Source organism: Neodiprion fabricii, chromosome 3 (assembly GCF_021155785.1).
Source record: "Neodiprion fabricii isolate iyNeoFabr1 chromosome 3, iyNeoFabr1.1, whole genome shotgun sequence".
In the NCBI taxonomy this organism is placed as follows: domain Eukaryota; kingdom Metazoa; phylum Arthropoda; class Insecta; order Hymenoptera; family Diprionidae; genus Neodiprion; species Neodiprion fabricii.
The window spans coordinates 506,308-521,878 of record NC_060241.1 but is presented as its reverse complement, the minus strand read 5'-3'; the positions used below and the strand labels follow the sequence as shown (position 1 = coordinate 521,878).

General features: G+C 38.8%; 1 protein-coding gene and 1 long non-coding RNA gene across 7 annotated transcripts in view; one reads left to right on the top strand and one right to left on the bottom strand.

The window, feature by feature from the left end:
- Positions 1-1,783: 1,783 nt before the first annotated feature.
- The window catches only part of LOC124177902 (exostosin-1), a 36,973-nt gene continuing 23,185 nt past the window's right edge, over positions 1,784-15,571 (bottom strand). For 3 of the 6 annotated variants that reach the window (XM_046560833.1, XM_046560836.1, XM_046560832.1), the window contains exons 2-9: positions 4,979-5,117; positions 3,817-4,886; positions 3,468-3,669; positions 3,242-3,361; positions 2,876-3,106; positions 2,505-2,771; positions 2,159-2,409; positions 1,784-2,060 (exon numbers count right to left, since the gene is read on the bottom strand). In XM_046560833.1, the coding sequence (XP_046416789.1) occupies positions 1,880-2,060; positions 2,159-2,409; positions 2,505-2,771; positions 2,876-3,106; positions 3,242-3,361; positions 3,468-3,669; positions 3,817-4,706 (2,142 nt within the window). In that variant the 5' untranslated portion in view covers positions 4,707-4,886; positions 4,979-5,117 and the 3' untranslated portion in view covers positions 1,784-1,879. Of the gene's footprint in view, positions 2,061-2,158; positions 2,410-2,504; positions 2,772-2,875; positions 3,107-3,241; positions 3,362-3,467; positions 3,670-3,816; positions 4,887-4,978; positions 5,118-5,251; positions 5,967-15,571 lie in introns of those variants that run through there. The other 3 variants (XM_046560831.1, XM_046560834.1, XM_046560837.1) reach the window with 3 other exon arrangements.
- LOC124177918 lies at positions 5,369-6,295 on the top strand. The gene is made up of 2 exons (XR_006869690.1): positions 5,369-5,506; positions 5,918-6,295. It is a non-coding gene; the product is annotated as an uncharacterized LOC124177918 (long non-coding RNA).

Here is a 15,571-nt window from a genome sequence, read left to right as displayed (position 1 = left end):
AAGAATCTATGTCAAGAAATATGATTGGAATTCATTTCTCTTATACGTTTTCTTACTTTCCCATTCATGGCACAGTCTGGAAACCTGTGTGTGTGTGTGTGTGTGTGTATATATATACCTATGTATATAATTATTATTAGGAACGTCGTCTTATTGCTTAGAAATTTTTTTTTTTTTTAATTTGTAATGTTTCCTAAAACACGAGTTTCAGCGAACATTCGAAAGTAATTGACCAATTTTAATTTTCGCAATTGATTGATTCAGATTTACAAAAGTTCATTGAAAATTGGATGGTTCAATATGCTCGAGCGAATACTTAAAACTTTCTATTTGGATGGTAGATCCCTGACTCATTAAAGTGGGGAAATGTGTTGCACCTATATTCAAACGTTGAAGTAACATTTTGAAACTCGTTTCACTTTAAATCTCGCCCTGCAAACTGCAATTTTTATTAAAAATAATATCGTATGATATACTTAACATTAATGATTTTAGCGTATTATTTCCGAACAATCAGACCTGGGCATTGAAAATAAAAATGCTGGTATAATACAATTATAATGTGATCATACTCATGAGTTTTAGTTGCTGCTTTAGCCCACTCAGAGTGCAGGTTGGTAAAATTTACCGGTATTTCTATTCGGCAAAAACTAAAGAATAGCACTTGAGTGCAGTAAATCGCAATAGCCATTATTTGCCTTTATAAAATGAATGAAAACTTTGAAGGGAATGGTTCACAACATAGGAAACGTCACTTCTTTCATAGCGGTTTTACTTATTTCGTAGGAACAAAGTTATTTTTCGATAAATAATAATTCGTATATTGTCACTACCGCCTGTACATGCAGTAACAGTATTATACTGTAAAGAACGCATCCCGTAAACATATTCTCAATACGTTAATTTGGTCGGTGATATGGCACGGTTACAATTTTATGTAATATACATATATATATATATATATATATATATATATATATATATATATATATATATATAATATTAATCAAATTTTACAATAAATAATATTAACGGGAAGGTTTTTTCTCCCAATAACACGTAAAAAAGGAAAAATATAATTAACACAATTCATGTTCTCGTTTAGCATACAGCTTTTAAAAACGATGGCTTGTAAATTTATGGCAGAGAGTAATTTTCCGTGTTTTTATTGCGGCAAAGTGCAGCTCTCCATCATTTGACTCTCATGAGGTATGGAAGCTTTTCAATGATGATTATTGACGCGAGTTCACAACCTACATAAGTGATACATTGAACTTAAGACTACTGATAAAATAAATCTCAATTCACGGAACCCGTTAAAAAATCTTCTTCAGCGTGATTAAATCGTAAAAATCTAACTATAAGACGCATAGTTTAGGCAATGAATATTTGTTATCGCAGTATCGTAAATAAAGTTACGCTTCTTAACTTATGCACAGAATCGAGCATATGTATAAAAGGAATGATTTTTCTGTATTCTAGTTTTAACCATTCATCAAGTTTTAGGTAGAGAGCATTTTTTATGTGTCCATTTTGACAACGAAATCGCGAGTGTGATGAAATAAAAGAGAAAGAAAACTAAATCCGTCCAGAGTTCTCATGACAATTGACCATATTACTAAAATGATCTGATCTACTGTACACACCTCCGTAAAACAGAATAGGAGAAAGTTTTGTAACCATTGCCAACTGGTCGGTAGTGTTGCTGTAATTATATTATTATTGTTACTATTATTATTATTTTCTCGCTTATGCTGTAAGTCGATCAATACGGTATAGGAAATTCGCTGATTGAAATAATGCATTTATTATATTCTTATAGGGTATATTTTGTTGTATACTTGTGTAACGATGCAAAAAAAAAATCTCATTTTCAATGCTAATTACTAACAAGTTCGATCTGTCTATATTTTTTACGCAGGTTGCTCACGGAATCTTTGAACAAAACCGGATCAAGCCTCATATTCGAGCGCAGCAATGGCATGTACCCAAATACAGCGACGAACGTGTTCATGCACGTTTGTCTTTGTATAAAATGATCTGGGTCGTTCCAGGGAGATCTGCGAACAGGAAATTAAGAAAAAAAATTTGGAAAAAAGGATTAAATACTGATAGAGTACTACTGAGGTTAAATAATAATAACATTTGTATTACAAACCTGATTCCGGCAACTGTTGTATCCTTGTATAGCTTACGTTGCGTAACTTTAATAGGAGGTCGTCTTGTCACATGACTGACTAAAAAGTTCATCAGTATATCTTCACAATTTTGCGACTGTGCAACAGTTTTGTGCAATGTCGAGCTCAACAGCTCGGTATATAAAGTGTTATAATAACGATGGTAGAAAGCTGCCCCTGTTAATACTATACTGTAGTCGTTGGTCCACTTGCTGGTGTAACCCCATGATCGCTGAAGAGAAAAAGATAATAACAATTCATGGTTTAAAAAACGTATAACTATCGCACTTGTGTTCAAAGTATTAAAAATGCAAAATTTCTTCATACCTTGGAGTCGTCCCAGTAATGCGACCTTGCAGGATAACCTACGATCCTTTCAGGAAAATACCGCCAAACGGTAAACGCAAAATCAATTTCATCAGTGTTGAGAGTAGCATCCTCATCTAAGGATAATACAGCACTTGTTGTCATCAATTTCTGTGGATAAAAACGGTGAGATATTCCGTTAGCTGCCACGACGTGTATCGAAGCTCTTATTCCTTGCCAACGCGGCCTCCTTGGAAGAGGAATATCCGTGTTCCACATGAGTATGATCTGGAATCGATTAGCAAAAATAGTCGTAATGATAAGAAGAAACGGCAAATAGAATTAGTTCATCTCCTTCCCAATTAAAAAAAATCATTCACGTTATGCCTCACCTTGTCCAAGTATTTACTCTTAGCCACGCTTCTGAGTAGGCGGTATAGGACTGCTGTAGATCCGAGCTGAGAGTATATTATCGCAGTGAAAGTGTTGCCGGGTTCACAATTGGAAAACGGAAGCTCCTGCTGGCTGTCTGTAAACTGCGGTAGCGTCACCAGAGCTCCGGGACTCGAATTCCATACCGATCCTTCTCGTTTCCCTTCCCAAGGTAATCTTTCTCGGAGAGTCTGCAAGATAAGTAAACAATCAGTTTGTTGCATACTTATGAGTATGGAAGTTGGGCGGAGCCATTTATAAAGATAACATTATTTTGATTTGAGCATTTGGAATAAGTTCATTCTTTTATTATTGGATAAACTTACCTCAAATACAGTGAAAATGATTTTTTCAACAGAAGAGAAGTAACGTTCCCATAAAAACTGAGTTTGTTGTCTGTACTTCAAGATATCTGCATTCGAAACGGATCTCACAATGTCTGGGATCTGTAACCAAACGTGAATAGTTTGCACCTAAAGCTGGTGACAAAAGAATCCCTATGTCTATAATAATGGCAATTTGTACAAATATTACGATAGTTTTGTGACTAACCTGAAGCAAGAGGCGTTCGTCAGAAAATATTACTGCTTGCTCCCAATTAATGCGCTCATGAAACGGAAGAGCCCATCCATTACTTAGTATTACTGGAATGCAGCCTGCTCGGAGAGCTTCTAGAAATCTGAAGCTGCCCAGTCTTCTTCCGCGTGGGACCAGGCAGAATGTGGAATTCATCAATAGTATCTCATAGTCGTACCTGTAAGTGGAAACAAATATATTCAAATGTGGTAAGTATACGAATGGTGATTTAGAACACTGTCATCACTTCTCCAGGTTTTGTAGTACCAGAATTCAATTGTTTCTAGAGTCAAGAACTCGAAATGTAATGAAAAATTATACTTACATGTCATACTCTTGATTATCCTGCTGGCAATGTTCATCCTGTAACTCCCTCCAAGATTTGCCATGCCTACACGTTGTTACAAAGACTAAATCTTTCCCATTGTGAAGATGATATAGGGCATTTCGAGTTTCCGAGCCGATACCATGGACGTATCGCTTGCCTTTGAACGCTGCTACGTATTTTTTATTGGTAGGAAAATGGTTCTCAGGTGCTTGACCAGGTTCGCCACCTCGTTCCGGATGTTGTTTACCAAATAGTGGAATTGATATGTCGAAATTTGGTCGTAATTTGAATTGCGACATGCTAGCCTTTGCCAAAATAGCATATCCAAGATCAAAGCTGAGCGATTCCTCGGCATAATCCGGCCATGTCCCAGAATATAAGTTAAAAATCAAATGATTCCTTCCGTTGTTCCAGTAGGTCAATCGCAACAATTTGGACGGAAGATTGTGAACGAATTCTGCGGATAGCGGATCCCTGTCGAGGGTATCGAGACCTAATACAAACAGGCAGGCTCGAGAAGGATCTGTTGTGTAGTATCGAGACTCAGTGATGACATTCAATATCTTCTGATAAAGAGGACTGATATTGTCTTCTATGGGATAAACGTAAACGGTGAAACCTTGTCTGCACCTTGTAAAGTCGAAGCAAGTTTCCATCCGACATTGATTGGTGTTACGAGAAACAAGAAGTAGATTATTAATTCCCGTTGATTTCAAGTCTTTGTCGTAAAACTCCTCATTCAAAGTTAAGTACGAAGGCAATTTTTCGTGAGGTTCCTGTTTTTTCACAGTCCACTTTTCACTTTTTAAACGATAACCACCAAAGTAGCAATAAGCAAGAAATGCACAGGTAATGAAGAGCAGTAAATAGCGTTTTTTTGCTTGCATTGCTATGCCACACACATTCACAATAAATATATGTATAATTTCATTTCACACTCTGTCCCATGCTTCATTTGTTGATGTACCAGAAGTGACAATATTTTATTTTATTATTGCTATCAATTCAGCAATAAACCCAATGTTTAAACGTAGAGTGGTTAAAGAGCAGGTTGCTTAAGGACATCGCTGGAAACAGAAAAAAAATCACAAATTATCATCACTACTATAGGTCACAAAAGAATTTTCCAAATGTGAAGCGAGTAAATAGAATTGTTTACCAGTCATCTTTTTACATTAAAAAGAAACACTAGGCCTAGGAGAGGATTTGCTCTGGTTACGCATCAACAAGACTATCTTGAATTTGTACAATAGTGCCGAAGAAAGGATGTCGTCAGCCGCTGTGCGTTTCCGGCATTCCTGGTAAGAAATTATAAAAAACAAATCTATATTAAAAATTATCACAGACAGTGAATAAAAAATACAGATTTCGAATTAGGAACGTCTATATATCAGATTATTTGTAGACACGTAGAACAGAAATAAAGGCTAACCTCATAGTACAGCGTGTCATTTTTTATTTTTTTTGCAGATCCAATGAAGAATTTAGACAGGAGAAGTTCGTTGTATCACGGACATCAACTTCGCGAAGGAAACACGGTACGAGGAAACTTTAAGGATGATGGTAATGATAGGGATTTGCGGTTTCGACTAGGAGGTTCCTTAAACATCTCGGTGATCAAGATATTGGTCAGAGTGTTTACGAAACTCAAAGAGAAATGCCGAGACGACGATGAGGAAAAACAAAGGTAATTTTTGTTTTAGGTTAGAAAGTTCTTGACTTGGATAAAAATATACAAATTTTGACTGATCACCAAGCACGGTGCAAAGGCATTTAACCATCGTATATACGCGCGACGATTTTTGACGAAGCACTTTCATTAGCCAGCATCGAACAATACAGTCATCGGTTAGTTACATGCGTTCGTACGAAGTGAAATTTATTGTCATACGTTTAGTAAATTTAGAAAAATTTCTTCTCTGAAGGGAGAATGACGATCGGCCTTACATTAAGAGGTGGGAAGTTTCGATTTTAGCAGTCGCGTTTTTTACAAGACCAAAATTCATCTCTTTGCAATTTATACTTTCACGTTAAAAAAAGGTCAACTTTCTACTAAATGCACGGTAATTATTAATCTGATGATGTTCCGCTATTACAGATACACGGATAATTGACCAAATTTGGATACAGTGTCGCTGACTGACTATGACTGAACTCTAGAACTGAGTTTAACCGATGCGCGGAGATGCGAGTCGCCGAACTACGTGTGGCACACACGAGAGCCACGAGAGGTTAAATTGTGTTGACACATCTAAACGAAATCAACGCCAGGCGAATGGGTTCCAACCGTCGATAAAATATATCTTTACTGGCCGATAACGTAGCGGCGAGCACAGACGCAGATGGAGAGATTCCAACGTCAGGCTGATATAGAAGTTAGTAACGTTGTTGCGATTCATGCCGTGGAAAAACTGTTCTTTCGCGATTTTGGATTTACCTGAAATACAGTAATCCGTAATAAAACTGAACACACTCATATTTTGTGATCTTATTTCGTTCGTAGTGATTTCTTCCCCAATATTTCGTTACGATAACGTTGCTAACTTGAACATTGAGTGTCAGGTTCGAGGGACAGAAACCCCATTCATTTTAGAACGGAATCGTGCAGGACATTGCAAACACACCAGATGCTTCTTTTCTACGTATGATGATTAATAATGTTTGACTATATCCAATACAAATATATGTCTGGCAGTATTTGATACCTGATCTCCGAGTGATAAAGCGACATACACAAAATTTCGAAAATGAAAATGATATTCAGAAAGCGATTAGCAGTCGCTTGCAATCCATAGATACGATGAATGCCGTGACGACGGCACAGTGCTCGAAATAGTGATGATTGATTCAAACGCGTTCGGCGGTCGGATTCAATCTATGGCACTGAGTATATATGAGAAATAATCGACGAAGGACTTTTAATTCGAGTTAGTCTGATTCCGCATGTATTTTTGTACTCGTTCGAAACGCAATTCAATCGGTATCGGCATCGATTTGAAAGACCCTTCCGAGGCTAAGAAAACCCCGAGGAAGCTAGAGAAAACATTTGAAGTATTTTAGAACCAACGGCTCAGAAGATACGAAGGAATTTCTTCGATTTTTTGGGGTAATTCATGTTCGATGCTCGCCGCGCCTCAAGACTTCACGGATTGGGTTCCTCTCGAAAATTATTTCGATATATAACATCAAACAATCGATTCTAGCATTATTCAGAATCGTCGAAATTTTAGAAAAGTATCTCGGTTGATCTTGCTCTTTTTGTGAGCAAATAATTTTTCCTCTACAATCGATTTGTATGAGCCTTTACAGATTGATTGGGATTTCAGGAAAGCGTAGAAGACATCTTGAACGGCAAGAGACCAAAGACTAACAAAATGCGAAGGAAATATGGGGAAAAAAATTGATTCTTCATTCGTTTTAATCCTCGTTACATCAAATGGGATAGATACTAACATAAATCAGACATCATACGTCGTATTCTACAGAGGTGTGTTGGACCTGTACGAAGGTCAACACCTGAGCTGTATTTGTAAACTACGATAATCACTAACTGATATAGTATTTTTCGTATTCGACTAAAGATAATGTATACTGTACACCTAGTTCTTCAAATTATGCTGAAATATCTTAAGAAATGATTATTCATATTTTCGTATTTATTATTGTCTTCCAATTTGATTCTGCTTGTGAACATGTTGAATTGTTACACACTGACACCACGACACTTATAATTTCGCAATATTGTACAAATATTATATTGAATAAACTGCACTGAACTAGGTACGAAACTTAATGACTATTAATTTGAACTATTTTACCCCACCTCAGTGGAAGTCCTGTGCACATTTTATGTGTTTCAAAAGTAACTTTCGATACAATGCTAGCTGCGAGTCCACACTGCCGACGATCAATTTCTCTCGCAAGCTCATGTCGTTGGAGTGGTACAAAACATTTATTACGGCAGGTTTCAGAATCAGCAAATTTTGACCTGATATCCATAGGCCTTGCTATTTTTTTGACCGCAAAATTTCTGGTCTGAGATTCGATTTGTTTGAACCTTCCCTGACTAATTGGACCACCAAAAACTCAGAAAACGCATCGAAAAGAGCGTGGGATCAACAGGAGAGAAATGACGAAGGCAAAAGCACCTGCTGAAAAATGTCGAAAACACGGGATCTCGTTTTTCGGCTCTAACTTTCGATGCGTTGACGCAGCGTATTGGGACTGCGCCCAATGGATTTCTCTAGCAAAATTACGTCGGAATAGTGCCACAATTAATTTATTCCAGCACTTTTGAAAATCGCGAAAATTTTCGCCAAAAATACAAAGGGGTCAACCTTCCTTTTTTTTGATCAAAAAATTTTTCGTCCCAGAATTCATTCGTATGACTCTTTCCCGACCAATTGGACCCCAAGGAACTCAGAAAACGCAGCAAAAGGAGCGTGGGATCAACGGAAGAGAAGATACAAGGAAAAAAGCACCTGCTGAAAAATGTCAAAAATTCAGGTTTTCGTTTTTTGGCTGTAACTTTCGATGCGTTGATCGCAGCGTATTGGGACTGCGCCCAATCGATTTCTCTAGCAAAATTACGTCGGAATAGTGCCACAATTAATTTATTCCAGCACTTTTGAAAATCGCGAAAATTTTCGCCAAAAATACAAAGGGGTTAACCTTCCTTTTTTTTTTACCGAAAAATGTTTCGTCTCAGAATTCATTCGTATGACGCTTTTCCGACCAATTGGACCCCAAGGAACTCAGAAAACGCAGCAAAAAGAGCGTGGGATCAACAGGAGAGAAATGACGAAGGAAAAAGCACCTGCTGAAAAATGTAGAAAACACAGGTTCTCGTTTTTCGGCTCTAACTTTTGATGCGTTGATCGCAGCGTATTGGGACTGCGCCCAATCGATTTCTCTCGCAAAATTACGTCGGAATAGTGCCACAATTAATTTATTCCAGCACTTTTGAAAATCGCGAAAATTATCGCCAAAAATACAAAGGGGTTAACCTTCCTTTTTTTTTGACCAAAAAATTTTTCGTCTCAGAATTCATTCGTATGACTCTTTTCCAATCAATTGGACCCCAAGGAACTCAGAAAACGCAGCGGAAAGAGCGTGCGATCAACAGGAGAGAAATGACGAAGGAAAAAGCACCTGCTGAAAAATGTCGAAAACACAGGTTCTCGTTTTTCGGCTCTAACTTCTGATGCGTTGATCGCAGCGTATTGGGACTGCGCCCAATCGATTTCTCTCGCAAAATTACGTCGGAATAAGACCACAATTAATTTATTCCAGCACTTTTGAAAATCGCGAAAATTTTCGCCAAAAATACAAAGGGGTTAACCTTCCTTTTTTTTTGACCAAAAAATTTTTCGTCTCAGAATTGATTCGTATGACTCTTTTCCGACCAATTGGACCCCAAGGAACTCAGAAAACGCAGCGAAAAGAGCGCGCGATCAACAGGAGAGAAATGACGAAGCAAAAAGCACCTGCTGAAAAATGTCGAAAACACAGGTTCTCGTTTTTCGGCTCTAACTTTTGATGCGTTGATCGCAGCGTATTGAGACTGCGCCCAATCGATTTCTCTCGCAAAATTACGTCAGAATAGTGCCACAATTAATTTATTGCAGCACTTTTGAAAATCACGAAAATTTTCGCCAAAAAGACAAAGGGGTTAACCTTCCTTTTTTTTTGACCAAAAAATTTTTCGTCTCAGAATTCATTCGTATGACTCTTTTCCGACCAATTGGACCCCAAGGAACTCAGAAAACGCAGCGAAAAGAGCGCGGGATCAACAGGAGAGAAATGACGAAGGAAAAAGCACCTGCTGAAAAATGTCGAAAACACAGGTTCTCGTTTTTCGGCTCTAACTTTTGATGCGTTGATCGCAGCGTATTGGGACTGCGCCCAATCGATTTCTCTCGCAAAATTACGTCGGAATAGGGCCACAATTAATTTATTCCAGCACTTTTGAAAATCGCGAAAATTTTCGCCAAAAATACAAAGGGGTTAACCTTCCTTTTTTTTTGATCAAAAAATTTTTCGTCTCAGAATTGATTCGTATGACTCTTTTCCGACCAATTGGACCCCAAGGAACTCAGAAAACGCAGCGAGAAGAGCGCGCGATCAACAGGAGAGAAATGACGAAGCAAAAAGCACCTGCTGAAAAATGTCGAAAACACAGGTTCTCGTTTTTCGGCTCTAACTTTTGATGCGTTGATCGCAGCGTATTGGGACTGCGCCCAATCGATTTCTCTCGCAAAATTACGTCAGAATAGTGCCACAATTAATTTATTGCAGCACTTTTGAAAATCACGAAAATTTTCGCCAAAAAGACAAAGGGGTTAACCTTCCTTTTTTTTTGACCAAAAAATTTTTCGTCTCAGAATTCATTCGTATGACTCTTTTCCGACCAATTGGACCCCAAGGAACTCAGAAAACGCAGCAAAAAGAGCGTGGGATCAACAGGAGAGAAATGACGAAGGAAAAAGCACCTGCTGAAAAATGTCGAAAACACAGGTTCTCGTTTTTCGGCTCTAACTTTTGATGCGTTGATCGCAGCGTATTGGGACTGCGCCCAATCGATTTCTCTCGCAAAATTACGTCAGAATAGTGCCACAATTAATTTATTGCAGCACTTTTGAAAATCACGAAAATTTTCGCCAAAAATACAAAGGGGTTAACCTTCCTTTTTTTTTGACCAAAAAATTTTTCGTCTCAGAATTCATTCGTATGACTCTTTTCCGACCAATTGGACCCCAAGGAACTCAGAAAACGCAGCGAAAAGAGCGTGGGATCTACAGGAGAGAAATGACGAAGGAAAAAGCACCTGCTGAAAAATGTCGAAAACACAGGTTCTCGTTTTTCGGCTCTAACTTTTGATGCGTTGATCGCAGCGTATTGGGACTGCGCCCAATCGATTTCTCTCGCAAAATTACGTCAGAATAGTGTCACAATTAATTTATTGAAGCACTTTTGAAAATCACGAAAATTTTCGCCAAAAAGACAAAGGGGTTAACCTTCCTTTTTTTTTGACCAAAAAATTTTTCGTCTCAGAATTCATTCGTATGACTCTTTTCCGACCAATTGGACCCCAAGGAACTCAGAAAACGCAGCGAAAAGAGCGCGCGATCAACAGGAGAGAAATGACGAAGCAAAAAGCACCTGCTGAAAAATGTCGAAAACACAGGTTCTCGTTTTTCGGCTCTAACTTTTGATGCGTTGATCGCAGCGTATTGGGACTGCGCCCAATCGATTTCTCTCGCAAAATTACGTCAGAATAGTGCCACAATTAATTTATTGCAGCACTTTTGAAAATCACGAAAATTTTCGCCAAAAAGACAAAGGGGTTAACCTTCCTTTTTTTTTAACCAAAAAATTTTTCGTCTCAGAATTCATTCGTATGACTCTTTTCCGACCAATTGGACCCCAAGGAACTCAGAAAACGCAGCGAAAAGAGCGTGGGATCAACAGGAGAGAAATGACGAAGGAAAAAGCACCTGCTGAAAAATGTCGAAAACACAGGTTCTCGTTTTTCGGCTCTAACTTTTGATGCGTTGATCGCAGCGTATTGGGACTGCGCCCAATCGATTTCTCTCGCAAAATTACGTCAGAATAGTGCCACAATTAATTTATTGCAGCACTTTTGAAAATCACGAAAATTTTCGCCAAAAAGACAAAGGGGTTAACCTTCCTTTTTTTTTTGACCAAAAAATTTTTCGTCTCAGAATTCATTCGTATGACTCTTTTCCGACCAATTGGACCCCAAGGAACTCAGAAAACGCAGCGAAAAGAGCGTGGGATCAACAGGAGAGAAATGACGAAGGAAAAAGCACCTGCTGAAAAATGTCGAAAACACAGGTTCTCGTTTTTCGGCTCTAACTTTTGATGCGTTGATCGCAGCGTATTGGGACTGCGCCCAATCGATTTCTCTCGCAAAATTACGTCAGAATAGTGCCACAATTAATTTATTGCAGCACTTTTGAAAATCACGAAAATTTTCGCCAAAAAGACAAAGGGGTTAACCTTCCTTTTTTTTTGACCAAAAAATTTTTCGTCTCAGAATTCATTCGTATGACTCTTTTCCGACCAATTGGACCCCAAGGAACTCAGAAAACGCAGCGAAAAGAGCGTGGGATCAACAGGAGAGAAATGACGAAGGAAAAAGCACCTGCTGAAAAATGTCGAAAACACAGGTTCTCGTTTTTCGGCTCTAACTTTTGATGCGTTGATCGCAGCGTATTGGGACTGCGCCCAATCGATTTCTCTCGCAAAATTACGTCGGAATAGGGCCACAATTAATTTATTCCAGCACTTTTGAAAATCGCGAAAATTATCGCCAAAAATACAAAGGGGTTAACCTTCCTTTTTTTTTTACCAAAAAATTTTTCGTCTCAGAATTCATTCGTATGACTCTTTTCCAATCAATTGGACCCCAAGGAACTCAGAAAACGCAGCGAAAAGAGCGTGCGATCAACAGGAGAGAAATGACGAAGGAAAAAGCACCTGCTGAAAAATGTCGAAAACACAGGTTCTCGTTTTTCGGCTCTAACTTCTGATGCGTTGATCGCAGCGTATTGAGACTGCGCCCAATCGATTTCTCTCGCAAAATTACGTCGAAATAGTGCCACAATTAATTTATTCCAGCACTTTTGAAAATCGCGAAAATTTTCGCCAAAAAGACAAAGGGGTTAACCTTCCTTTTTTTTTGACCAAAAAATTTTTCGTCTCAGAATTCATTCGTATGACTCTTTTCCGACCAATTGGACCCCAAGGAACTCAGAAAACGCAGCGAAAAGAGCGTGGGATCAACAGGAGAGAAATGACGAAGGAAAAAGCACCTGCTGAAAAATGTCGAAAACACAGGTTCTCGTTTTTCGGCTCTAACTTTTGATGCGTTGATCGCAGCGTATTGGGACTGCGCCCAATCGATTTCTCTCGCAAAATTACGTCAGAATAGTGCCACAATTAATTTATTGCAGCACTTTTGAAAATCACGAAAATTTTCGCCAAAAAGACAAAGGGGTTAACCTTCCTTTTTTTTTTGACCAAAAAATTTTTCGTCTCAGAATTCATTCGTATGACTCTTTTCCGACCAATTGGACCCCAAGGAACTCAGAAAACGCAGCGAAAAGAGCGTGGGATCAACAGGAGAGAAATGACGAAGGAAAAAGCACCTGCTGAAAAATGTCGAAAACACAGGTTCTCGTTTTTCGGCTCTAACTTCTGATGCGTTGATCGCAGCGTATTGAGACTGCGCCCAATCGATTTCTCTCGCAAAATTACGTCGAAATAGTGCCACAATTAATTTATTCCAGCACTTTTGAAAATCGCGAAAATTTTCGCCAAAAAGACAAAGGGGTTAACCTTCCTTTTTTTTTGACCAAAAAATTTTTCGTCTCAGAATTCATTCGTATGACTCTTTTCCGACCAATTGGACCCCAAGGAACTCAGAAAACGCAGCGAAAAGAGCGTGGGATCAACAGGAGAGAAATGACGAAGGAAAAAGCACCTGCTGAAAAATGTCGAAAACACAGGTTCTCGTTTTTCGGCTCTAACTTTTGATGCGTTGATCGCAGCGTATTGGGACTGCGCCCAATCGATTTCTCTCGCAAAATTACGTCAGAATAGTGCCACAATTAATTTATTGCAGCACTTTTGAAAATCACGAAAATTTTCGCCAAAAAGACAAAGGGGTTAACCTTCCTTTTTTTTTTGACCAAAAAATTTTTCGTCTCAGAATTCATTCGTATGACTCTTTTCCGACCAATTGGACCCCAAGGAACTCAGAAAACGCAGCGAAAAGAGCGTGGGATCAACAGGAGAGAAATGACGAAGGAAAAAGCACCTGCTGAAAAATGTCGAAAACACAGGTTCTCGTTTTTCGGCTCTAACTTTTGATGCGTTGATCGCAGCGTATTGGGACTGCGCCCAATCGATTTCTCTCGCAAAATTACGTCAGAATAGTGCCACAATTAATTTATTGCAGCACTTTTGAAAATCACGAAAATTTTCGCCAAAAAGACAAAGGGGTTAACCTTCCTTTTTTTTTGACCAAAAAATTTTTCGTCTCAGAATTCATTCGTATGACTCTTTTCCGACCAATTGGACCCCAAGGAACTCAGAAAACGCAGCGAAAAGAGCGTGGGATCAACAGGAGAGAAATGACGAAGGAAAAAGCACCTGCTGAAAAATGTCGAAAACACAGGTTCTCGTTTTTCGGCTCTAACTTTTGATGCGTTGATCGCAGCGTATTGGGACTGCGCCCAATCGATTTCTCTCGCAAAATTACGTCGGAATAGGGCCACAATTAATTTATTCCAGCACTTTTGAAAATCGCGAAAATTATCGCCAAAAATACAAAGGGGTTAACCTTCCTTTTTTTTTTACCAAAAAATTTTTCGTCTCAGAATTCATTCGTATGACTCTTTTCCAATCAATTGGACCCCAAGGAACTCAGAAAACGCAGCGAAAAGAGCGTGCGATCAACAGGAGAGAAATGACGAAGGAAAAAGCACCTGCTGAAAAATGTCGAAAACACAGGTTCTCGTTTTTCGGCTCTAACTTCTGATGCGTTGATCGCAGCGTATTGAGACTGCGCCCAATCGATTTCTCTCGCAAAATTACGTCGAAATAGTGCCACAAATAATTTATTCCAGCACTTTTGAAAATCACGAAAATTTTCGCCAAAAAGACAAAGGGGTTAACCTTCCTTTTTTTTTGACCAAAAAATTTTTCGTCTCAGAATTCATTCGTATGACTCTTTTCCGACCAATTGGACCCCAAGGAACTCAGAAAACGCAGCGAAAAGAGCGTGGGATCAACAGGAGAGAAATGACGAAGGAAAAAGCACCTGCTGAAAAATGTCGAAAACACAGGTTCTCGTTTTTCGGCTCTAACTTTTGATGCGTTGATCGCAGCGTATTGGGACTGCGCCCAATCGATTTCTCTCGCAAAATTACGTCGGAATAGGGCCACAATTAATTTATTCCAGCACTTTTGAAAATCGCGAAAATTATCGCCAAAAATACAAAGGGGTTAACCTTCCTTTTTTTTTTACCAAAAAATTTTTCGTCTCAGAATTCATTCGTATGACTCTTTTCCAATCAATTGGACCCCAAGGAACTCAGAAAACGCAGCGAAAAGAGCGTGCGATCAACAGGAGAGAAATGACGAAGGAAAAAGCACCTGCTGAAAAATGTCGAAAACACAGGTTCTCGTTTTTCGGCTCTAACTTCTGATGCGTTGATCGCAGCGTATTGAGACTGCGCCCAATCGATTTCTCTCGCAAAATTACGTCGAAATAGTGCCACAATTAATTTATTCCAGCACTTTTGAAAATCGCGAAAATTTTCGCCAAAAAGACAAAGGGGTTAACCTTCCTTTTTTTTTGACCAAAAAATTTTTCGTCTCAGAATTCATTCGTATGACTCTTTTCCGACCAATTGGACCCCAAGGAACTCAGAAAACGCAGCGAAAAGAGCGTGGGATCAACAGGAGAGAAATGACGAAGGAAAAAGCACCTGCTGAAAAATGTCGAAAACACAGGTTCTCGTTTTTCGGCTCTAACTTTTGATGCGTTGATCGCAGCGTATTGGGACTGCGCCCAATCGATTTCTCTCGCAAAATTACGTCAGAATAGTGCCACAATTAATTTATTGCAGCACTTTTGAAAATCACGAAAATTTTCGCCAAAAAGACAAAGGGGTTAACCTTCCTTTTTTTTTTGACCAAAAAATTTTTCGTCTCAGAATTC